The 26638-nt window shown below is 38.5% G+C and overlaps 2 long non-coding RNA genes and 4 gene segments (V, D, J or C); all 6 read right to left on the reverse strand.

Moving 5' to 3' along the window:
• Positions 1-264: 264 nt before the first annotated feature.
• Positions 265-19279, reverse strand: LOC117493021. The segment is given in 4 exon segments: positions 265-559; positions 3808-3898; positions 19036-19112; positions 19195-19279. Coding segments are annotated over 4 exon segments (345 nt in total).
• Positions 9667-10249, reverse strand: LOC117492992. The segment is given in 2 exon segments: positions 9667-10037; positions 10126-10249. Coding segments are annotated over 2 exon segments (363 nt in total).
• Positions 13052-13291, reverse strand: LOC117493026. The gene is made up of 2 exons (XR_004556917.1): positions 13217-13291; positions 13052-13128 (listed from the first exon to the last, which is right to left on the reverse strand). It is a non-coding gene; the product is annotated as an uncharacterized LOC117493026 (long non-coding RNA).
• A 3824-nt stretch (positions 19280-23103) lies between the features above and the next one.
• Positions 23104-23645, reverse strand: LOC117492994. The segment is given in 2 exon segments: positions 23104-23508; positions 23597-23645. Coding segments are annotated over 2 exon segments (363 nt in total).
• An 843-nt stretch (positions 23646-24488) lies between these two features.
• On the reverse strand, positions 24489-24914 carry LOC117492120. The segment is given in 1 exon segment: positions 24489-24914. A coding segment is annotated over 1 exon segment (426 nt).
• A 1183-nt stretch (positions 24915-26097) lies between these two features.
• On the reverse strand, positions 26098-26336 carry LOC117493027. The gene is made up of 2 exons (XR_004556918.1): positions 26262-26336; positions 26098-26173 (listed from the first exon to the last, which is right to left on the reverse strand). It is a non-coding gene; the product is annotated as an uncharacterized LOC117493027 (long non-coding RNA).
• Positions 26337-26638: the final 302 nt, after the last annotated feature.

The following is a 26638-nucleotide window of genomic DNA, read 5'->3' on the forward strand; positions in this document are numbered from 1 at the left end:
TGACGTATTGTGTCACAGTTATCAGTACAGCAATTAATGCATTTGTTGCAATTGTCAGATCCAAAGAAATGTAAGTTTTGGCTCGTAGCTTGTAGTAATTGATATTTTTAGGGGAATACATCCTGTTACACATCTAACATTTAGAGCAATTAATCTACTGAAACCAATTCAGCTGATTTTATTTTATAAGGTCTACTTGAGAAGTTTAATGGTCGACAATTTGTCATTTGTATTTGTCTTGTATTCTGGGAATACATACAGTAATGTATCAGTGATTATAACCTCTAAATGTTTAAACTGATGATGTAACAGTGAGCTGGTGTTGAGATCATTTCTGGTCTGAGGGCTCCTCCTCTGGTGGCTTCATGTTACAAGTGTTCAGGCTCTGAGGGGTTTTTGTACAGCTCTACTGATGGTGTGTGTCACAGTGTGTCTCTGGCACAGTAATACACAGCAGAGTCTCCAGGCTGCACGCTCTGTCCGTTCAGAGTCACTGTGTTGCTGGAAGAGTCTAAGTCGATACTGAACTTGCTCTTCAGTGAATCTTTGTAGTATGAACTTCCAGTGTTTTTCACGCCTATCCACTCTAGTCCTTTCCCTGCAGGCTGTCTGATCCAGGCTGTGAAGGAGCCAAGAGAATAAGAGACCTGACAGGTGATGGTCAGACGTTGACCTGGCTGCACAGTCACAGAGGCTGGCTGTATCAACTGCTCACACTTCACACCTGTGGAGGGAAACATGTTGAATAGTGAGCGAGGTTAATAACAGTGAGCAGTCAGTGTGAGCGTTCTGTCAGTGTCTCTGCCTCAGTGAGACTCACAGGATCCAGCAGCCAGCAGCAGCAGCAGAGCTACAGAGAACATGGTTGGTGTTGAAGGTGACCTGATGGAGCTTCTCTTCTTCTGCTGCAGCTGACAGCATGATATCAAGTCTTTATAGCAGACTGTGAGGAAGTTCACTTTGCATAGAGAGGGACACTGACAGGCTATAAAAGAGGGACCGACTGTCCTGTCTCGATTAGTCGTTAGGATTTCTGTTTGGACATGTGAAAGAAAAACTATTATTTAAAAAACAAAAAATGAAAGTTCATTTTTGTATTTCTCACAACTTCTAACACACAGGTCAGAAAAACAGACTCACATTTACACTCAGATTAAAAGAATACTAAATGCGTGTTTTGACTATATTTTGTGAAGCCGCGATCTGAACAAGCAGTTTTATTAAATCTCTTTGAGTGTCTTGATGATGTTCAACCTCATTTGTTATGTGGTGATGAAAACTAGGACACAAAGTTTTGACTTTGTTTTGACTTGTTGAGTTTTTGTACAGCATTTCTCCTTCCTGTGTCACTGTGTCTCTCGAGCACAGTAATAAACAGCAGAGTCTACAGCCGTCAGACTGCTCATCTGCAGATACACCTGCTGTATGCTGTTGTCTCTGGAGATGGTGAACCGGCCTTTCACTGACTCAGAGTAGTAGATGTAGCTACTGCCACTGCTGATATAAGCGATCCACTCCAGTCCTTTTCCAGCACCCTGTCTGATCCAAGCAGTATCAATATGACCACTAAACCCTGAATATGTGCAGGTCAGTCTGTGGGACTCTCCAGGCTTTTTAACCGCTGGTTCAGACTCAGTCAGTGTTTGACCCTCAGTACCTACAGACATGTAAACAGCTCATTAGTTTCTGTAATGCAGCCATATTGTCTTTGTACCAGGAGGTCTGTCAGAAAAACAGGTTTTGTTCTTACCTGCAGAGTTAATTGACAGGATGAGAAAAACCACCAGATAATCAGGTCTGATCATTGTGAAAGCCAGTTGTCTCTGTCCAGTCTACAGTGTGTATGTCAGTGATTTAGTGTCTGTCCTTCACTCTGCAACACATATGTAGAGATGGAAGAGGTCAGAGTTTGCATTGACTCCTCCTCCTCAAACAGAAACACAGCACATCCCCTGAATAGATATGATGTAGATTTCCTTTTCGCATACTATGATTGAATGTATATATATCCTTAAATTATAAGGTTGAATTTAAAGTTCTTGTCAGTTCCTTTTATTTAAACCTAAATAAGATGTAATCATTTATTCTGCTTTGCACAACATTGGTTGCCCATCCTCCACATACTGGAAACATCATGCATAAATATATTATTGATACCTGCTGTTAAGAAATTAATAATGAGATATTATTGTTGCAGGAAAGCTTCAAGACTTTCATAGTATACGTTTAGAGACATTGTCATATTCCCGTTATTGTCACCTGTCTTTTTATCCTCTACTGCCACCTGTTGGTACTTGTGTGAGTAATGTGACTGACATTTCTACATTTAATGTTTATTTTTGCCCATACATGAAAAATACATTTAGAAGATGTTTTTCCTGTCCTTGGCTGTTTTATGATGAAATTATTTTTAATTAATACAAAATTCATTTTTATTTATTAATGTGTTTTATAACTTGGCTCAGTAGAAACTGTTTTTTTCATTTTCATAAAAACTACAACAATGAATGATTTAGTCAATGTATAACTCTCTTTGTGCTCTGTCAGCACATCAAGGATGAGGACTGTAGGATTTTGTACAGCTGCTCAACCAGCTTCAGTCACTGTGTGTCGAGCACAGTAATAAACAGCAGAGTCTACAGCCGTCAGACTGCTCATCTGCAGATACACCTGCTGTCTGTTGTCGTCTCTGGAGATGGTGAACCGGCCTTTCACTGACTCAGAGTAGTACTTGGTGCCACCATTGGTGATAGTAGCGATCCACTCCAGTCCTTTTCCAGGAGCCTGTCTGACCCAGGCCATCCAGTAGCTACTTAATGTGAATCCAGAGGCTGTACAGGTCAATCTGTGAGATTCTCCAGGCCTTTTAGTCACTGGTTCAGATTCTGTCAGAGTCTGACCATCAACACCTTTAAAGAGGATAAAAACACATCTGGTGAAATAAGCTGTTGACACAATTAAAATCTGTGTTAGATACAGATCAGTAAAGATGTTGACCTGCCCAGCAGACAGTGAGCAGCAGCAGTCCTGTCCTATAGTCCATCATGTTAAACTGTGTGTCCTCTGTCCTCTGTCCTCCTCTCTGCAGTCACATAAGTAGAGGGGGAGATATCTGAGTTTTGCATTGACTCCTCCTTTCTGATTGAACATTGTCCTCTTTTAACAGTATTTTATGTTAATAACATTATCTCTACAATTTTAAATTGGTAAACATTTCTTATTGGGCTGTAAGTCACTTTTTAACATTTTAATATCGTTATGCAATTCAGATTTGTCAAATGAAACAAACAAATAATGGATTTTATTTACTGTTGATTAAAATAAAGGTATTCACATTATAGTCATTAAAAAATGATTTGAGTTAATTTAGTAAATAAATCACTTTACAGGTTTTATCTACATCTCATGTTTTAACATTTATATTTCTAATCAAAAATTATGTTTTGTGTCAAATAAAGAACAGAAATGCATGCATTTGTTTTTGGAAAGAAACTCTGACATCCAACAATTGTTTGTTGTGTTTTGGCTCGTAGATGTACTGTTTAGTATTTGTGAATAAATAGTGTGAACAATATATTAGAGCTGAAATTGGTTGTAAAGAAACTTAAATTTAGAGGACAAAATCCAATTACTGAAAATATATAATACTGGATACTTGAGAAGGCTGATGTTTAACAATTTAAAGAAGTGTTAATCATGTTTTATTCTGGGAATACATACAGTAATGTATCAGTGATTATAACCTCTAAATGTTACTATGTTAAATGATACTGAACTTGCTCTTCAGTGAATCTTTATAGTATGAATCTCCAGTGTATTTCATTCCTATCCACTCCAGTCCTTTCCCTGCAGGCTGTCTGATCCAGGCTGTGTAGTAGCTGCTAAGAGAATAAGAGACCTGACAGGTGATGGTCAGACGTTGACCTGGCTGCACAGTCACAGAGGCTGGCTGTGTCAACTGCTCACACTTCACACCTGTGGAAGGAAACATGTTGAATAGTGAGCGAGGTTAATAACAGTGAGCAGTCAGTGTGAGCGTTCTGTCAGTGTCTCTGCCTCAGTGAGACTCACAGGATCCAGCAGCCAGCAGCAGCAGCAGAGCTACAGAGAACATGGTTGGTGTTGAAGGTGACCTGATGGAGCTTCTCTTCTTCTGCTGCAGCTGACAGCATGATATCAAGTCTTTATAGCAGACTGTGAGGAAGTTCACTTTGCATAGAGAGGGACACTGACAGGCTATAAAAGAGGGACGGTCTGTCCTGTCAAGAGTTGTCTTTTGGACTTGTTGGACAATTATAAGGATACATTTTAAGTTACTTATCACTAACTTTTATTTAATCTTAAATCAGATGTAATCATTTATTCTGCTCAGCAAAACCCTAACCCACATACTGGATACATCATGCATAAATCCATTCTCGATACTTTCTGTAAAAAATAAAATAATGGGACAATATTGTTGCAAGAATACCTGAAGTAAAATGTATATCTAAAAAAGGGGAAGTGAAATTCCACATCAGCCGTTGCTTTCATAGTGTGTTTAGAAAAGCTGTCTTTTTCTCCTTATTGTCAACTGACTTTTTATCATTTACTGCCACCTGTTGGTACTAGTGATAATAAATAGTTAGAGGTTTTTGTAAAGCCTCTGTGCTTCCTTTAACCACTGTGTGTCTCTAGCACAGTAATACACAGCAGAGTCCTCTGGCTTCAAGTTGGACAGCCTCAGATGCACCATGCTGTTGCTATCATCTCTACTGATTTCTACACGTCCCTCCATGCTGCTGGCATATTTGTTGCTACTAGCCGAAGAGAAGCCGCTCCCTATCCATTCCAGAGGTTTTCCAGCAGGTTGTCTGACCCAGATCATAACACAGCAACTAAATGTGAAGCCAGATCCCCTGCAGGAGACACTGAGAGTCTCCCCAGGCCTCTTCACTACTGAAGAGGAAGGAATAGACTCCATACTCTGACCTGTACAACCTGATACAAAAAAGAGAAAGAGAACCAAAGAAGATAGTGAGATATTTTTGAAAATGTTCTGGTCTCACTGACTGACCATCAGTGGATGTTGTCTGATAAAAGATAAAACATCAAGAAGCAGGAGAGCTCACAGGGCAGAGATAGAGCAACCAGCAGAAGAGAGAGAGAGTGTTGATCATCCTGAGACTGGAGATGTGACCTCTGATGCTCCACACAAAGTACAGAGCAGTCAGACAGAAGTACTGTGCACACACTAGAGATTTGCATCAGGATAGCATGGGGAGGGAGGGGCTTTAGCAGGGACTGATATAATTCATTCAAACCATTGAGTCCGACTGGATCAGATCAATAATGTTCACACCTGCGGAAACGCAAATCAACATAATCTCAATCATTAATCGGCCCACTCAGTGTTCTTGATGTGTTTATTAGTGAGATCTTCAGCAGGTTGGTGACACCCATCTTAGATTCTTCAGAGACTGAACCTACAGGGTAACTTAGAGAGGATGTGTGTCTGACCCTCCTAAATGAGGTCCCTCAGGGGTGCGTCCTGGGTCCCCTCTTCTTCTCTCTATTCACCAATTCATTGGCTCTGTCATTCTATAAATATCTCAATATCTTGTTTTCAATATAATACATGCAGAGGCCTGAGAAAAAACATTTGGGGATCTCTACGTCATATTGATCACTCAAATGTTTAATGAGCATAAGGAATTATACAAAATACCCCCTAGCTTAACAGTCTCCAAAAGAATATGATTTTGATTAATATTTCAAACAAAGTCCTCATATTTATGTTTTATTCTTTAAAAGCCATATAACACAGAGGAAGACAAACACATTTGGACATTAAAGGTGGGGTAGGTAATTTTGAGAAACCAGCTCGAGATCGCTAGAATTTGAAAATACACAGCCGGAAAAAATCTGCCACTTCCTTACAGAGCCCCTCCTCCAACACACACGAACGCGCACATGACCAATGAGGGCACGAGATAAGTTTGTGCACAGATGGAAGGCTGACAGGCAGGTAGGCCATCCAGTTATTTTAGCCGGGCCGGCTAAAATGATTGGTCGTGCTTTTTACAGTACTACGGCTTCCACAGATGACATTTTTGTATGGATTTTTTGTCAAAGCACTTAAAATATTCATTGCTATCGGGATGTTAAGAGCATTCCATGGAATATAACAAAAAGTGTCTCTCGAGCCGGTTTCTCAAACTTACCTACCCCACCTTTAACAGTCTGCAAGGTTTTTGCCTGGGGACTTCCACCAGTGTCGCCCTCTTGGGGTAACCTTTGACTCTGACTTTTTAAAAGACGTCTTGTGACGGAAGCATTGCGTGGGGAAGTATTTACATATTGTGTATATAAGATATCCTGATTTAAGCTGGAAAATGACTTGCACTCTCTATTGGTTAATGCCACTGACAACTGCAGTGGTTTTTGTACAGCTCTGTGGCTTCCTGTATCACTGTGGCCTTCGAGCACAATAATAAACAGCAGAGTCTTCAGACGTCAGGCTGTTCATCTGCAGATACACCTGGTCCACGTTGTTGTCTCTGGAAATGGTGAAGCGATTCTGGACTGACGTGGAATAATATATAGTACTTCCACTTGGAGCAGAAATGTGGGCAACCCACTCCAGTCCTTTTCCTTCAGCTTGTCTGATCCAGCTGATATCAGCATCACTATCTGATATTCCTGCATATGTACAGGTCAGTTTGTGGGACTGTCCAGGGAGCTTTACCACCGCTTCAGACTCAGTCAGAGTCTGACTGCAAACACCTGGAGAGAAAAGAAGTTTGATCACAACAGACCCAAACATAAACCTAAGAAAAAGAAGAGTGCAGGAGTATGTACTCACCAGAAATCCATGAAAGCATCAGAAACATTAAACATGTAGCTAAAGTCATAGTGGAAATGTGTTGTGTGTACTGCAGTGGTTTGAGCTCTCCTCTTCAGTTTGCAGTGAGGTAAATAAAGATGGAAACCATTCATATTTGCATTGGCTCCTCCTCTCAGTGCTGAAAATGAAGAATATTTAAATTAATATTTATATTCTGATAAAAATGAACAATCTGCCTAAACTGTTTAGCTGTTTTATATAGAAACCATTCGTTATCAAACAAGACACACAGGAAGAAATGCCTGAGATACTGAAATGTGTTTGAGGGAGAACTAAATGAACTCATGAATCTGCAGTGACTGCTGATCCAGCTCCTTTTTGTGTTATAATGAAGCAACCTCTCAAAGGGTGAGAGTATAAACCTGTAGTTCAGTCCAGGGTCTGAGTGTGAGTTAAGATCAGTGAGAGCAGCAGATCTGAGTGTTTCCTTTTACTGACAGAGGAGAGGGGAACTCAACACTGACTGCCATCTAGTGTCTTTATGAGAGCAGCTGCTCCATGATATGCATTAATGTTGCTGAAACGTGTTCATGTATTGTTTATTTTATTCCTATTATGACATTGATCTCATCGGATTCTTTTTTTTGTTTTGTCCTTGGCTATTTTGTTTGGCAGTGATCAATTCATCTAGATCTTTTTTTAATTGATTACGTTGCTGGTAATTTAAGAACTCTCTCAAGGCTGAATTTCATAATTGTATTATATACAACCAAAGCAAAAGATAACTGAATAATATAATTCATTTTAACCCTTAGATGCATAAGTGGGTCTTTTTTGACCCGGTAAGGTGGTTTTCTTAGAGTATCTTTGTAATTACATTTTTGTATCATTACATATTCGAGCTATTCCTCAAAAAACATGTTTTGGATATCACGCCATTCAAATTTTTAATTTAAATTTTATACATTTTAAGAAATTGTAGTTTTCGTATTACTACCCCAAGCTTCCATAAGTGGGTCTTTTTTTGACCCGGTGAGGTGGTATTCTTGAAATATCTTTGTAATTACATTTTTGTATCTTTTCATATTCCAGCTATTCCTCAAAAAACATGTTTTGGATATCATGCCATTCACATTTTTTATTCAAATGTTATACATTTTAAAGAATTGTAGTTTTTGTATTACTACCCCAAGCTTCCATAAGTGGGTAAAAAATGACCCGCATGCATTTTCTATGGAATTTCGTATTTTTTTTTCAAAATGTAATTTTTTTTCCTAAAATTATAAATAGTGAAAAATTAAATTTAAAATATTTCTAGTGTGAACCAAAATATAATGCTAACTATTATACAAGTGATTTTTCTTAACCAAAATGACAAAAATGGCATAAAAACACATATTATTCTAATACGGGTCCTTTTTGACCCACTTATGGAAGAGTGTAGGGTCCAGTCATTCGTGCATCTAAGGGTTAAGGGTCTATTTAAGATAAGGATGAGGCCTGTAGGTTTTTGTACAGCTGCTCAACCAGCTTCAGTCACTGTGTCTCTCGAGCACAGTAATAAACAGCAGAGTCTACAGCCGTCAGACTGCTCATCTGCAGATACAGCTGCTGTCTGCTGTTGTCTCTGGAGATGGTGAACCGGCCTTTCACTGACTCAGAGTAGAACTGTTTGCTTCCGTCACCGTAAATGAAAGCGATCCACTCCAGTCCTTTCCCAGGAGCCTGTCTGACCCAGGCCATCCAGTGGCTACTGAAGGTGAATCCAGAGGCTGTACAGGTCAATCTGTGAGATTCTCCAGGCCTTTTAGTCACTGGATCAGATTCTGTCAGAGTCTGACCATCAACACCTGTCAAGAGGATAAAAACACATCTGGTGAAATAAGTTGTTGACACAATTAGAAGCTGTGTTAGATTAAGATCAGTAAAGATAATGACCTGCCCAGCAGACAGTGAGCAGCAGCAGTCCTGTCCTATAGTCCATCATGTTAAACTGTGTGTCCTCTGTCCTCTGTCCTCTGTCCTCTGTCCTCCTCTCTGCAGTCACATAAGTAGAGGGGGAGATATCTGAGTTTTGCATTGACTCCTCCTATAACTAAGTTTGTGTGTCTTTTTAAGAATAATTGTGCAAGGCCATTTTTAAAGCGACAACAAATAGAAAATGATGATTTTGATTGCCAGAGGGACAGCTAGGCCTATATCCAATACGACAATAATGTAAATTATATAACTAACCATTAATCACGGGTGTATTTGATTTAATTTGGGTTAGAGATTAGATGGTCAGAGCTGCTTCTTTCAGGGAAACATTATTAATATATATTTTTTATTGAATCAATTTCTCAAATGTGTTTACGGTGGATTAAAGTTTGCCAGTTAGCTGACTGGAATCAGTTGTTTGTCTCCAGTGTTAAATATTGAATTTGCTTCATTTGGTTGAGCTTATGTTACAGTAATGTTTCAAATTCAAACAGATAAAACTTTCCTGATGATAATGTTTATGATATAATGATGATTTGTGTTCAATCGGCAAATCAAATAGATGTTTTTTACTGTTTAATGTAATCAAAGTGTGCATTCATTAATGTACTTCTAGAGATACATGGGCACAGTTTAACCATACTGAATCAGATAAACAGCTGCGTTGTTTGAAATGGGACATTTTTATATTATCTTTGATACATTTTGTTGGAGGCACAAAAGACACAAAAATACATATTTTTCTGTTAGAATTCACTATATTTCTTTAGGTTGCAACTGAATTAAACATTGCGTCAAATGAGATGAAATATTATGTCAATATTCAGTTAATCAGTATTTAAATATAAAGTGAATGCTCTCATGGGTGGTGGTAAATAGAGGAAGTAGTTTTTGTACGACTCTCCTGTTACTGTCTCTCACTGTGTGTCTCTGGCACAGTAATACACTGCTGTGTCCTCGGCCTTCAGACTGCTCATCTGCAGATACAGCTGCTGTCTGCTGTTGTCTCTGGAGATGGTGAACCGGCCTTTAAATGACTCAGAGTAGTAGATGTTGCTACTGCTAGGGTAGATATAAGCGATCCACTCCAGTCCTTTCCCAGGAGCCTGTCTGACCCAGTGCATGTAGTAGCTACTGAATGTGAATCCAGAGGCTGTACAGGTCAATCTGTGAGATTCTCCAGGCCTTTTAGTCACTGGTTCAGATTCTGTCAGAGTCTGACCATCAACACCTGTAAAGAGGATAAAAACACATCTGGTGAAATAAGCTGGTGACACAATTAAAATCTGTGTTAGATACAGATCAGTAAAGATGTTGACCTGCCCAGCAGACAGTGAGCAGCAGCAGTCCTGTCCTATAGTCCATCATGTTAAACTGTGTGTCCTCTGTCCTCTGTCCTCCTCTCTGCAGTCACATAAGTAGAGGGGGAGATATCTGAGTTTTGCATTGACTCCTCCTATAACTAAGTGTGCGTGTTTAAAAATAGACTTCATGTAAAGTATAATGATTTTGATTGCAAGAGGGACTCACCTAGGCCTACATCCAATATGACAATAAACTAAATTAATTAACTAACCATTAATCTCAGGTGTATTTGATTTAAATTGGGTTAGATCAGAGCTGCTTCTTTATTTATTTCATTTCATCGTTTATTTGAAGAGTGCATATTGATGAACATTTAAGACAAATAATGCTTTAAAACGTAAACATGCCGGATTTTAGCTTTGAGCTCATTTCCATCCGTAGTCCCTCACATACAACATTTAAGAACATGACATTTATATACATGGTAAAAATAAATACATGATATGCAGAAAGAGCATGAGCAGCATATACAAGCATTAACCACATGGCAGTACAATGTAGCAGCTACGATATATAAAGTGCAAGAGAAGATACAGGAGCTACATCAAGTGCAAGAGGAGGGAAACATTGTTAATAAATATTTGTTATTGAATCAACTTCTCCAATGTGTTTACGGTGGATTAAAGTTAGCCAGTTAGCTGACTTGAATCAGTTGTTTGTCTCCAGTGTTAAATATAGAATTTGCTTCATTTGGTTGTGGTTATGTTACAGTAATGTTTCAAATTCAAACAGATAAAACTTTCCTGATGATAATGTTTATGATATAATGATGATTTGTGTTCAATCGGCAAATCTAATAGATGTTTTTTAATGCTTAATGTCATCAAAGTGTGCTTTCATTAATGTACTTCTAGAGATACATGGGCACAGCTTAACCATACTGAATCAGATAAACAGCTGCGTTGTTTGAAATGGGAAACCTTTAATATTTTTTTTATATTATCTGTGATACGGGACTGCGGATGGAAATTAGCTTAAAGCTAAAATCCGGCTCATTTACGCTTGTAAGCATTTTTTCGTTTAAAAGTGTTCATCGATGTGCACTGTCGCGGTTCCAATAAACGATTAAATGAAAATACATTTTGATCGAGGCACAAAAGACAAAGAAATACATATTTTCTGTTTAAATTCACTATATTTCTTTAGGTTGTATCTGAATTAAACATTGCGTCAAATGAGATGAAATAGGATGTCAATATTCAGTTACTCAGTATTTCAATATAAATTGAATGCTCTCATGGGTGGTGGTAAATAGAGGTAGTAGTTTTTGTACGGCTCTCCTGTTACTGTCTCTCACTGTGTGTCTCTGGCACAGTAATACACTGCTGTGTCCTCGGCCTTCAGACTGCTCATCTGCAGATACACCTGCTGTCTGTTGTTGTCTCTGGAGATGGTGAACCGGCCTTTAAATGACTCAGAGTAGTACGGGGTGCTACCAGTGTCGAAATAAGCGATCCACTCCAGTCCTTTTCCAGGAGCCTGTCTGACCCAGTGCATGTTGTAGCTAGTGAATGTGAATCCAGAGGCTGTACAGGTCAATCTGTGAGATTCTCCAGGCCTTTTAGTCACTGGTTCAGATTCTGTCAGAGTCTGACCATCAACACCTGTCAAGAGGATAAAAACACATCTGGTGAAATAAGCTGTTGACACAATTAAAATCTGTGTTAGATAAAGATCAGTAAAGATGTTGACCTGCCCAGCAGACAGTGAGCAGCAGCAGTCCTGTCCTATAGTCCATCATGTTAAACTATGTGTCCTCTGTCCTCTGTCCTCCTCTCTGCAGTCACATAAGTAGAGGGGGAGATATCTGAGTTTTGCATTGACTCCTCCTATAACTAAGGGTGTGTGTTTTTTTCAGAATAGTTTTGCAAGGCCATTTATAAAGTGACAAACAATTGACTTCATGTAAAGTATAATGATTTTGATTGCAAGAGGGACACAACTAAGCCTAATCCAATACGACAATAAACTAAATTAATTAATTAACCATTAATCTCAGGTGTATTTGATTTAATTTGGGTTAGAGATTAGATGATCACAGCTGCTTCTTTAAGGGAAACATTATTAACATTTTTTATTGAATCAACTTCTCCAATGTGTTTACGGTGGATTAAAGGTTGCCAGTTAGCTGACTGGAATCAGTTGTTTGTCTCCAGTGTTAAATATAGAATTTGCTTCATTTGGTTGTGGTTATGTTACAGTAATGTTTCAAATTCAAACAGATAAAACTTTCCTGATGATAATGTTTATGTTATAATGATGATTTGTGTTCAATCGGCAAATCAAATTTTTTTTTTATGTAATCAAAGCGTGCATTCATTAATGTACTTCTAGAGATACATGGGCACAGTTTAACCATACTGAATCAGATAAACAGCTGTATTGTTTGAAATGGGACATTTTTATATTATCTGTGATACATTTTGTTGGAGGCACAAAAGACACAAAAATACATATTTTTCTGTTTGAATTCACTATATTTCTTTAGGCTGCAACTGAATTAAACATTGCGTAAAATGAGATGAAATAGGATGTCAATATTCAGTTAGTCAGTATTTCTAAAAGAGATACTGAAGAAAGTTAATATTCCCATAGGTGGTGGTAAATAGAGGAAGTAGTTTGTTATTCTCCTGTTACTGTCTCTCACTGTGTCTCTTCTGGCACAGTAATACACTGCTGTGTCCTCGGCCTTCAGACTGTTCATCTACAGATACACTTTACTGCTGGAGTCATCTCTGGAGATAGTGAATCTACCCTGGACCGACTGGGAGTAATAGATATGAGAACTGCCTGTGCTGATAAAAGCGATCCACTCCAGTCCTTTTCCAGGAGCCTGTCTGACCCAGTTCATCCTGTAGTCACTGAATGTGATCCAGAGGCTGTACAGGTCAATCTGTGAGATTCTCCAGGCCTTTTAGTCACTGGTTCAGATTCTGTCAGAGTCTGACCATCAACACCTGTAAAGAGGATAAAAACACATCTGGTGAAATAAGCTGTTGACACAATTAAAATCTGTGTTAGATAAAGATCAGTAAAGATGTTGACCTGCCCAGCAGACAGTGAGCAGCAGCAGTCCTGTCCTATAGTCCATCATGTTAAACTGTGTGTCCTCTGTCCTCTGTCCTCCTCTCTGCAGTCACATAAGTAGAGGGGGAGATATCTGAGTTTTGCATTGACTCCTCCTCACAGGGTTTGTAAAAAATATCAACTCTCCATCTCAGCAGTTTAGACTTTTCTCTTAACTAGTTATACATTTTGTAGAATGTCTATCAGTATAGCTCTAACATAAAAAACAAATGTATTCTAATAATACACAGATGATTATGTTTGCTCCGACTTTTGACAAGTATATACACAAATTATTCAAACCTGTGAAATCATAATTTATATTTATCACATTAACCTAAACAAATTCTATATATATATGAGATCATTCATGTTGGTATCAATGCTCTGTTTCACATAAGTCACTTTGATCATAATGGAAGCATATTTACTATAATCTAAATAATCTACAATATTATTCTGATCACTAATATATAGTAGTGTTTAGGAAATGTGCTTTATTCTCCTCTCACATTTCACTTTTCTAATAATCTAGTCACCCAGCCAAGCTCTCTGTCTGATCAAATATTGTTTTTCAGCTTGTTTCTCTTTTCATATTCAATGTAATTTGTGGCTTGTATTCACAAATATAACATGTGTTATTTAAAATAAAATAATGAGATATCATGAGGGACTATCTGGTGATTAATGGGAAATACATATAAATCTGATGGGGATACATCATCCAAGTGTTATTGCAATTTTAGAGAAAACCCAGAAGTGTATGGATCACATTGCTTTGTGGTTAGTGGAGGTTTTTGTGCAGCTGCTCCACTGTCTTTAGTCACTGTGTGTCACGAGCACAGAAGTAAACAGCAGAGTCTCCTGCTGCCAGGCTGCTGACCTCGAGGTACTGAGTGCTGCTGGGTGTGGAGGAAACTTCTGTGTAGCAATGCATGGAGTCACCGACTCAGGAAGGAGACACGGTGAGAGTTGGAGCTTTGATGTCAAACACTGATGGGTTTATTCAGAGTATTCGGCCGGAGGATTCACATCACAAATCAAAGAGTCAGAGGTTCTGACTACACGGTAGAGTTGCCACGTCAATTCTGAAGAGCCTCTCTCTATGCTAGACCTTTTAACAGGTTCACAGAGAGAAATCAACATCTCTGAAGGAGTAGACTAAACAGCTGGGAACACTGAGCCACCTGCGTCCGACACTCATGGCCTCAAGGATTTCACATCCTAGAGTCCACAAACACAGATAAAGAAGTGCCTCAGCGTTCTCACAACAATTACCATTCGTGCCAGACAAGTTGACCGGTCACAAACTGGTGACAACAACACATATGGCACCAAGGCCTTTCCTTAAAGGAGATAACAGACGTCAGAGTAGATCATAAAACGTCACAGAGCAAAAGGTTAGATATCTAGAAGAATTATTCCTTAACAGTTCCTCTCTTTTTATCATTTTTGATAACCTTAAAACATTAGTCTAATAATAATTCTGGTCAATACTTAAATCAATAGGCGTCTTCAGATTCGAGTGTGGTCTCACCTTACATTCAATTACATCACAAAGTAGAATAAGATTGAAACATTCAATCACAATGATTGATACAGCCAATCATAATAGGAACAATTATCTCTCATCCGTGTTTGGAGCATCTTTTGTCAATAAGCACAATAATGAGCACACATAAAACACAGATACATAATAGCAAAAATATTTGTTTTAAACTAATATCTTTTATCATTTAAACCATTAGTTAATGTCATTTATCAAACTATAAAATCAAAACCAGCAGCAGCTTAAAGATTTGCTTTAAGGCAATCACTAGTCAAAAGCATTTAAAACATAGGATCATAAGAGATCCAGCTAAGGCATAACATTCACAGTGGTGATTTGATCAATCTGTAATCGGCAAAGTTGCAGTGTCTTCAATTTTAGGATTACTTTACGTTTACTTAATTACGCTTTAGCCAAGAGTAAGGCACTTAGTCTTAGTAAAATCAATACATTCATTTTAGTCAAGTACATTGTTCAAAATCTGAAAAGGAAAAGTTAGGCAAATATTCCTTAATTAAATACATTTGACATTTAGCTTGAGCTGGTGAAGTGAACTCAGAGGGAGAAAGTCACAGCTTTTGTCTATAGCTTTAACTCACACCACCGCCGTCTCTATTAAAAACGAGACGGTTTAAAAGCACTCTCGTGGCTTGTGGCCGTTTACGACGTGCGGGCAAGTGTGAGGTGTGTGCATTACCTGATGCGCCACAGCTCCCTACATTGCTGGAGGAGCTGGTGCCGGACCGGGGTGCATACATAAAATTATAGGCTAATTGATCATGGGTGGGCAGTTGCATGCAAGTGTAGAACAAAACTGTCTTTCATCGTTGTGATGAACATGATGGCGTGTGTATAGGCTGGTCGAGTAGGACTACAATTAACTGTGTAGTTTCGGATAGAAAGGGTAGCGGAGAAAAAAGTCTATGCGCTCCAGATCGGGGGGGCATAGCACCACTAGAACAGGGTAGTGGGGTCGCAAGAGGATAAGATAGTTATTGCTCTTGGACGGTCTTCAGGCACCGATCTAGGACTTGTATACAAGGGTGCGTGCGCGAGTCAAGGTGCCCCACTGGATTCCCAATTGAGGGAGAGATAATTCCCTACCCCCCTCTGAAACCTCTTTAATCCGGACTAAATTGAGCTGGATGAACTTTGCTGTCACGCTGGTGTTTATTATGAGTTCATGTTTGTTCGTCTAATTGCAGTGTGGTTTTTCTTGTACTAACCGCCGTCTTGTGCATGTTTTGTAACAACTAATAATGAATCAGTCCATAGCCAGGGTAAAATAAACTAAGCTTTAGTTTATTCAACAAAAGTAAATGACTTGAGAAAAATAAATAATATATAGTGTTTTGCAAAATTCTGGTAGTATAGATGTGCTGCAAAATGAAAATAAATGGCAAAAGAGTGTTTTATGTCCTGCATCTGAGTGTGCAGAGGAAATGTAAACAAGAAGCACACTGTTCAGGGTGTGCGCTGTAGGTGTAAGAAGAAAATAAGATTATATTATTTTAAGAATACATTTTAAATTGTATTGCTGGTATGTTAAGATATGTTTGTGACCTTTTATAAACCCTATGCCCCGTCCTGCACCCTGAGACCCTCAGAGGCATCACTGCTGGTCGTAAAAACCTGCCTGAGGAGGTCAGGGTGGCAAAATCTGTCTGCTGTTTTAGGTCAATGTTGTATTATTTGTATTATTTGTTTCATTTATTCTTAAATCTATGTATTGTATGGTAATAATGAAAAAAACGTAATGTATTGAACACATTCCGAAACAAAGCTGATAAGACAGAACTAGACTCAGACATAATATAAATTATTGTTGAAACATTTTGCGCTGTTGCTGCAAAATGGAAACTTTGTTGATTGTCTGTTCCAACTGGCCACTGGATTCAGATAATTAATATAAGTTGAAGTTTAATTACAGTTTTAAATATAGTTTAACATTCTTTATTAAACTGCTTCAAATGATTTCTCGTATCAACCAATTGGTCTCCATAGACATTAATACAATTCTAATAGTTGTTAAACTACTGACAAGTTTTCTGAAACCGAGCTTATGAACAAAATAGTAAAGGTCGCTGGTTAAGCCAGGATCAATATATTTGTTGAAGTTTTTATTGTGTGCATAATAAATGTGTTAAATGCAATTTTTTAGAAAGTATAAGGTTGCAATCTCTTTACAATAAGTAATTACAGTTAAAAAAAATAGCTGTTGTTTTCCAAGGGCCTCTCCTTCACAGGCCTACACTTTAAATCATGAGACTTTCAAATCATAACAGACAGAGATCGGTATCACTTTGTGTTGCAAGCCAAATCCATGTAAAGGTTCTACTTGAGCCCAATTTAAATACCATAAAGAAAGTATTGAACCCAGCTCAAGCTAAATGTCAAATGTATTTAATTAATGTACAAGTGTTTTGATTTATTTAAAATGTTCTAATCTCAGCTTCTTTCGAGTTCAGTCTAAGCAACAAATTGTTTCTCATAACATTCTCACTGCTGTCCCAAATGTTTTAACCTTGGGCAGACAAGCTGTTCACACACCCACACACTTTGGATAAGTAGTCACCTTATCCATATTGTAAATTGTTGCCTTCTTTAAAGTTATTAGTAATTTAAGATCATCTTCAGTCTTCAGTCATGGTGAAGCAGCTTTGAAAGGAGCTGCCATAAGTAGGAGAGTTTGAACCTGTGTTCATCCTCCCAACCCACTCCAGAGCTTGTCCTGGCCTCTGTCTGATCCAGTGAATATAATAATCTGTCATTTTAAAACCAGATGTGATACATGACATCTTCACTGTCCCTCCAGGTCTTTGCACCTGAGAGGAGGACTGCTCCAGTTTGATCTCACTCCAGACTCCTGTAAGTAAATCATTTTTGCTCATTATCCAACATTTTACCAAAGAAATACAAAAAATAAGTAAATCAGAAGTGATGTTTCTCACCATGAATAGTAACTAAAAATAATAAACTCCAGATAATTGTCCTTTCCATTATTTGAGAGACACTGTCAGTGCTTTCTGATCTGAGTGTTTCAGAAACATATAACACTTCTCTGGTGTTCTGCAACAAGTCGCTGATGGTGTGTTTTAAAGAGAGGAAGAGTTTGCCTCGACCTCCCTCTACAGATTCAAAAAGGAACATGTGACATCAACATTTCCATAAGCAGAGTATCTCTACGACTGTTATTTTATATTCCAGTAGATGAAAACAGAAACACAGAAAATGTGTTCTATATTTAACAGGCATCACAATGCACACAACACATTTAGTATAAATTCAATTGGTCATATGTGTTTTTCATTTGTGCAAAATGAATTCTCTCTCAGTCTCTTCTATACTGATCTTGGCTGCAGTGGAAGTGAAATAATATTACACAGACATTTAAAGAACTTATCAGAGAGTGAGGTGTGTATCATTGTTCACATTTATACTCTGTGTGGTTGAGTCACATGGTTGCTGAGTATTTGTGCAGGTCTGCTGGTGGTTTGTGTCACTGTGGGCTGACGTACAAGGTTGAGCAAACACGATTTAGATTATAAAACAAACTTTTCGATAGTTTTATGAAAATATGAAGTTGGATCAAAACTATTCATTCTTCTCCTAATCCAGTTATGACACTGATAAAGTTGTCTTTTACATATGTTATTGAATAATTATTTAATAGTAAATGTCTTTTAGAGGATCCCATTCTACTATAGAAAGGAATCTACTGTATTATCAGACACTTTTAAAACGAACTTATGGTCTTACTATCCCTTTTAGATGTTATACCTAGAATGATATACAGTATCAGTGATTGTAAAGTCAGATTGTTTAAATAGGTGAAAACCCTTTCTGTTGAATTAAGTTAAGAATATTTCTATGACATCTTAGTACTCTTTCCCTCTTGACTGTAACAGTGAGCTGGTGTTGAGAGCATTTCTGGTCTGAGGGCTCCTCCTCTGGTGGCTTCATGTTACAAGTGTTCAGGCTCTGAGGGGTTTTTGTTCAGCTCTACTGATGGTGTGTGTCACAGTGTGTCTCTGGCACAGTAATACACAGCAGAGTCTCCAGGCTGCACGCTCTGTCCGTTCAGAGTCACTGTGTTGCTGGAAGAGTCTAAGTCGATACTGAACTTGCTCTTCAGTGAATCTTTTTGGTATGTGTAGTGTCCAACACGTGCGCATATAATCCACTCCAGTCCTTTCCCTGCAGGCTGTCTGATCCAATGAGTATGATGTCTGCCCACAGAATAAGAGACCTGACAGGTGATGGTCAGACGTTGACCTGGCTGCACAGTCACAGAGGCTGGCTGTGTCAACTGTTCACACTTCACATCTGTAAAAATAAAAATGATATGACAGATTATCCTGTTAAACAGCAGTAGAATAAGTGTTGACTCGTGCAGAGAGAGACTCACTTCCAGCTGCCAGCAGCAGCAGCAGAGCTACAGAGAACATGGTGAGGATGATGATGATGATGATGATGATGATGATGACTCTGAGAAGACGTGAGCTCCTGATCCCCTTCAATCTCCACTGACAGTCTCATGTGAAGGCCTTATAACTGAATCACAATGGAGATGACTGAGTTTGCATAGAACCAAACACATTGCATATGAATATGAGTCGGACTGGAGATAGAAAATGGAACCTGTTATTGTTACTATCACAAGAACACAATCACCTCAGTGTTTCAAGAGTCAAGAATCAACTTTGTATACCCTATTTTTGCAAAAACAGATAATTAAAATCTGGAGCTCTTTTAATGTCCTTTTTGATTATTGTTACACCAGGTGCAAAACCTTTATTCCATATTCAATATCCATACTAAACAAAACAGCACACCTGAAATGTATATTTAAATACTTTATTAAGGGCAGTGAATTCATTTTTTCTGTATGTTTCTCAAATCAGTGTTATAAGTGTCATCGACAGAGTTACATTGCTATTATTGTCCTTAAAATATATGTAAAACAAAACCACTTATGTGATGTTTTTATTTGAGTGGTTTACTAATGACAGTTCATTCTGTTTTTGCTATAGATGGTTTTATTTTTGTCCTTTTCTCATGAGAAGAACTTGAAGAGTTGTTCATGTCTACATCATTAGTTATGTTATATCATTAGATAATTTAATAGTGGAAAAGGGACGCCTTTTAAAAAATATGAGCATTGCAATAAATGTAGTTAAGGATCTATTTAATGTTCAAGTGGTGGTATTGAATAGAGGTGTGCTATACAAACAGTATTAAACATCATTTAAACTAGCAGCAAATAGCTATTTAAGGCAATTGTAGACAAAAATGAACTGCTGATTAAAATACTTTAATTATTCTTTTTCAACGAAAGATAGTTGGTTATTTTTATTTAATTTGACTATAACTCATATGAGTACCATCAAAGCTTTACTTCTAATCATTGTTTTAGTTGTAACAATTTGAAACTAATTCAGAAATTGGTTGAACAATATGTTTTGTATTCTTTTTATGTTGTAACTGCAATGAAGGAAAGCATGATGGTCTAAATGTTTACTTGTGTTTGCTGCAGCTGGATGAAGACCTGGGTTTTGTTTCTTTTCTTACTTTAAAGGTTTCAGTATTCAAATAGTGGCAATTTGAGGACAGATACAGAGAAACTTGGAGCCTTGAGAGGACATAAACTACTAAGGAACTGAAACCTATTTGACAATGTGCAAAAACACATTTCTGCAGTGCATGAAAAATGCAAACTAAATAAGTTAAAAGATGTAGGATCTCAGATTAGACCATTTTCTAAATGTTAGCACATAAATGCTTTTTATGATTCAGCTGCTGTCTTCTCTAAAGAGACATTTTGATAAGGCTCTGTTCTGCAATAAACATGATAACTCTATTTAGTGATATGATTCCTACATTCAGATATCTGTTAAAGGGCCCATGTCATGGCCATTTCCACTGATCATAATTACATTGTTGAGGTATACTAAAATAGATTTATACTGTGCAATTTTCCAAACTCACATTGGTTTCGCATACAGCATCTCTGTCAAGCATGTGTATTCAGCAGTATTCACTTTCTCCACTAAACGACTCGTTGGAGCTCTTGCCCCCCCCTCCCTGTGAGCCTAGTGTGCTCCGATTGGTCAGCTCGGCCACTCTGTTCTGATTAGTCAACCACCAGAGAGGCTCCGCCCGCTTTTTTCGGGGAACATCAGTCTTATAATGGCGTCGGTACAGCCGTATATTTTATACGCTAACTAACCGAACTGTACCTACAACTGTTGTTATAGAAGAGTGTGACGGCCCCAGGGCCTTTGTGCAGGTGTGTTGCAGGTCTTACGGTGGGGTGGAGCTGAAGAGGCTAATCAGCGCGATCACGGACACCACCGTAGCCGAGGTGCTATTAATCCCAGCGGCTCGGCGATTCTCTCCCCTCGACCACCTATCTCTGCATTTACCACAATAAATGTGCCGTGGTTTTGTAAACTCGTGTATGTCTCCTTGTCTTTCCGTTGTGGCCTACGAGCCGGTCATAACAAAGAGTAAGTTATTTTTACCTGTAATAAACTACTACTGTTTGATGAGAAATCAAATCATGGTTTGCTATATATGAATGATATGTTATAGGAGCAAATAATTCAGGGAAGAAAGGATAGGCCTACTAAGTATTTCCATTAAACTTTATTTTTAGAAATGTACAAAATGAACATAAATATACATATATACACACGGTATATCATCCATTCCTCCCCGCATCTTGCCTGGGCGCAGCCGGTGCCTTTTAGCACGAGGCCTCAGTAGTAGTAGTCCCGTCCCCATCATGTATTGTCCGCCAGGATCTGGCTGGACGAAATCAAATGCAAATCACAAAATATTAGAGAAACTTAGTTGTTTTAGATTCGTTAGTAGTAGTTGTGGTAGGAGTGTGGATCTATCTAATGAACAGCTTGCCAGCTAATATGCTAACCTAGCTTTATTGTTTACTTTGGTAGCTAACACGATATGAAAGCTAGCTCGGAGGAACGGCAACTATAATGTAGTGTAATAAAACTACTATGAACAAAAGCTAGTGGTTCATATTAGGCTAGCAATAACGTGTTTATAATTGCAATCTTATACGGGTATTCTGCTACGTTCGGTCATACATTGTAACTTGCATGAATACATTGTTTTGCGCTAGCATACAGCTAGCCTCGTTAGCTATACATGCAGTACATGTACTGTCACAATGTACGGTAAATCACCCGGAGTATACTGTATGAGTATTCCGTGTGTGTGACTGCAGACATTCTCCTGCCATGACAAACATGTAAGGCCATCTGCTGACATTGTAGTTGACATATTTAAACGCTAGCAACGTAGCATAACAAAAATGTTTTTCCGATCAAACTAAGGTCTAGCTCTGTCGGTTAGATCGGTAGCATACACGCTACGCCAGCTATAATGTAATTACGTTTCGCGACTGACCGCACGGCAAATCACCCGGAGTATACTGTCAATAGGTATTTTGTGTGTGAATGCAGACATTCTCCTGCTATGAGATACATGTATGCAAGGCCATCTGCTGATATTAGAGTTGATATATGGAAACGCTAGCAACTTAGTTAGCACAGTTAGCACTGTGTCAATAGCTTAGCAGTCCAACACAGTTTACACATTTAAACAGTCTTGTTTGATAAATACACAAATAACAATGCAAACTTACAGGTTGTGTACCCGAATCTTCCCCTGCTCCAAACGGTCCAAACAAACTAGGAATAGCATCGTTCTTCAGTTTCAAATGCTGTGCATATCCGGCTTCAAACTGGTCAATGTTTTGGAAGCTTTCGTCTGTGAAATGCCGGTTCTTCGAACCTCTGAAGGAACAGTGTTAAAAAGAAATTTCAACCACTGACTTCGTCGTGGTTCTTCCGTCGGTAGGACAAACAGCTCAGATTTCTCCTCACATTTCAGGAAACAGGTCCTTGGCATTGGCATGACTGGATCGATTGTGAACTGAACCAGAGCTTCCAACAGTAAATGTTAGGCTGGCAGAGGGTGCGGCCAGCGCCGCTGGATGTGGCCATAGCTCTTCGGGATTGGTCCATTTCGTTCCGGGTACCGCATGACATCATGCCGTACCCGGAACTAAATGGAAGACTCAAATGGGCAGTGACGTATCTCCAACGAGGCGTTTTGGGGAGTTTTACTCGCTACAGGGTGTACTTTGAGGGTTTTGACTCTGCACACCGTTTACATGCATAAAAACCTTCATAACACACAAGGGGACGGGTAATAACCGGAAAAGCATGACATGGGAGCTTTAAGAAATATTTTGTACATTGTTTGGTGTAACTAAAGTTGTGTCATGATATTTGAAAGACTCCAAATCTCACATTAACAGTGTGAGAAAACTGTGGTAATAATGAGGGGTTTTTGTACAGCTGCTCAACCAGCTTCAGTCACTGTGTCTCTCGAGCACAGTAATAAACAGCAGAGTCTACAGCCGTCAGACTGCTCATCTGCAGATACAGCTGCTGTATGCTGTTGTCTCTGGAGATGGTGAACCGGCCTTTCACTGACTCAGAGTAGAACTGGTTGCTACCATCAGTGTAGATATAAGCGATCCACTCCAGTCCTTTCCCAGGAGCCTGTCTGACCCAGGCCATGTAGGAGCTACTGAATGTGAATCCAGAGGCTGTACAGGTCAATCTGTGAGATTCTCCAGGACTTTTAGTCACTGAATCAGATTCTGTCAGAGTCTGACCATCAACACCTGTAAAGAGGATAAAAACACATCTGGTGAAATAAGCTGGTGACACAATTAAAATCTGTGTTAGATAAAGATCAGTAAAGATGTTGACCTGCCCAGCAGACAGTGAGCAGCAGCAGTCCTGTCCTATAGTCCATCATGTTAAACTGTGTGTCCTCTGTCCTCTGTCCTCCTCCCTGCAGTCACATAAGTAGAGGGGGAGATATCTGAGTTTTGCATTGACTCCTCCTATAACTAAGTGTGTGTGTTTTTTTCAGAATAATTTTGCAAGGCCATTTATAAAGGGACAAACAATTGACTTCATGTAAAGTATAATGATTTTGATTGCCAGAGGGACAGCTAGGCCTACATCCAATATGACAATAAACTCAATTAATTAACTAACCATTAATCTCAGGTGTATTTGATTTAATCTGGGTTAGAGATTAGATGATCAGAGCTGCTTCTTTAAGGGAAACTTTATGAATATATATTTTTTATTGAATCAACTTCTCCAATGTGTTTACGGTGGATTAAAGTTTGGCAGTTAGCTGACTGGAATCAGTTGTTTGTCTCCAGTGTTAAATATAGAATTTGCTTCATTTGGTTGTGGTTATGTTACAGTAATGTTTCAAATTCAAACAGATAAAGCTTTCCTGATGATAATGTTTATGATATAATGATGATTGGTGTTCAATCGGCAAATCAAACAGATGTTTTTTACTGTTTAATGTTATCAAAGTGTGCTTTCATTAATGTACTTCTAGAGATACATGGGCACAGTTTAACCATACTGAATCAGATAAACAGCTGCGTTGTTTGAAATGGGACATTATTATATTATATTTGATACATTTTGTTGGAGGCACAAAAGAAACAATAATACATATTTCTGTTTGAATTCACTATATGTCTTTAGGTTGCAACTGAATTAAACTTTGCGTGAAATGAGATGAAATAGGATGTCAATATTCAGTTACTCATTTCAATATAAAGTGAATGCTCTAAAGGGTGGTGATAAATAGAGGAAGTAGTTTGTGTACGACTCTCCTGTTACTGTCTCTCACTGTGTCTCTTCTGGCACAGTAATACACTGCTGTGTCCTCGGCCTTCAGACTGTTCATCTGCAGATACACTTTACTGCTGGAGTCATCTCTGGAGATAGTGAATCTACCCTGGACCGACTGGGAGTAATAGATAGGAGTACTAGCTGTGTGTATGAAAGCGATCCACTCCAGTCCTTTCCCAGGAGCCTGTCTGATCCAGTTCCATACTGAGCCTCCAAAGTTGAATCCAGATGTTGTGCAGGTGAGTCTGTGAGATTCTCCGGGTTTCCTGACTGCTGGTTCAGACTCAGTTATGGTCTGACCTTCAGCGACAGACCAAACAAACAGAGCAACCACCAAGAGTGTTAGCTTTCCCTGAGCCATGTTCACACAGTTTCTTGTGTTTTCAAAAGCTTGAGTCCCTCTTTAAATATGAAGTAAACTTGATCCCTTTGAGAATTCATTTGACGATTAGCTCCTCCTACTTTGCATTCTGCTTTAAAAGTCAAATTCAAGGCTATACAAACAGCATTAAACATCATTTAAACTATCAGCAAATAGTTATTTAAGGCAATTGTTGACAAAAATGAACTGTTGATTACAATAAACTTACTATAATTATTCTTTTACAACTAAGGCTCCAGCAGATTTTTTTTCTTGAATTTGACTATAACTCATATGAGTAACATAAAAGCTTTAATTCTAATCATTGTTTTAGTTGTAACAATTTGAAACTAATTCAGAAATTGGTTGAACGATATGTTTTGTATTCTTTTTATGTTGTAACTGCAATGAAGGAAAGCATGATGGTGTAAATGTTTACTTGTGTTTGCTGCAGCTGGATGAAGACCTGGGTTTTGTTTCTTTTTTTACTTTAAAGGTTTCATTATTCAAATAGTGGCAATTTGAGGACAGATACAGAGAAACTTGGAGCCTTCAGAGGACATAAACTACTAAGGAACTGAAACCTATTTGACAATGTGCAAAAACACATTTCTGCAGTGCATGAAAAATGCAAACTAAATAAGTAAAAGACGTAGGATCTCAGATTAGACCATTTTCTAAATGTTCGCACATAAATGCTTTTTATGGTTCAGCTGCTGTCTTCTCTAAAGAGACATTTTGATAAGGCTCTGTTCTGCAATAAACATGATAACTCTATTTAGTGATATGATTTCTACATTCAGATATCTGTTAAGAAATATGTTTTACATTGTTACATTGTTTGGTGTAACTTAAGTTGTGTCATGATATTGGAAAGACTCCAAATCTCACATTAACAGTGTGAGAAAAGTGTGGTAATAATGAGGGTTTTTTGTACAGCTGCTCAACCAGCTTCAGTCACTGTGTGTCTCGAGCACAGTAATAAACAGCAGAGTCTACAGCCGTCAGACTGTTCATCTGCAGATACACCTGCTGTATGTTGTTGGAGCCGGTGAACCGGCCTTTCACTGACTCAGAGTAGAAGATGCTGCCACCAACGATCGAAGCGATCCACTCCAGTCCTTTTCCTTCAGCCTGTCTGACCCAGGCGATGTAGTGGCTATTTAATGTGAATCCAGAAGTAGTACAGGTCAATCTGTGAGATTCTCCAGGCCTTTTAGTCACTGGTTCAGATTCTGTCAGAGTCTGACCATCAACACCTGTCAAGAGGATAAAAACACATCTGGTGAAATAAGCTGGTGACACAATTAAAAGCTGTGTTAGATAAAGATCAGTAAAGATGTTGACCTGCCCAGCAGACAGTGAGCAGCAGCAGTCCTGTCCTATAGTCCATCATGTTAAACTGTGTGTCCTCTGTCCTCTGTCCTCCTCTCTGCAGTCACATAAGTAGAGGGGGAGATATCTGAGTTTTGCATTGACTCCTCCTATAACTAAGGGTGTGTTTTTTTCAGAATAATTTTGCAAGGCCATTTATAAAGGGACAAACAATTGACTTCATGTAAAGTATAATGATTTTGATTGCCAGAGGGACAGCTAGGCCTACATCCAATATGACAATAAACTCAATTAATTAACTAACCATTAATCAAAGGTGTATTTGATTTAATCTGGGTTAGAGATTAGATGATCAGAGCTGCTTCTTTAAGGGAAACATTATTAATATA

The sequence above is a fragment of the Trematomus bernacchii genome, unplaced genomic scaffold (genome assembly GCF_902827165.1).
Source record: "Trematomus bernacchii unplaced genomic scaffold, fTreBer1.1, whole genome shotgun sequence".
In the NCBI taxonomy this organism is placed as follows: Eukaryota; Metazoa; Chordata; class Actinopteri; order Perciformes; family Nototheniidae; genus Trematomus; species Trematomus bernacchii.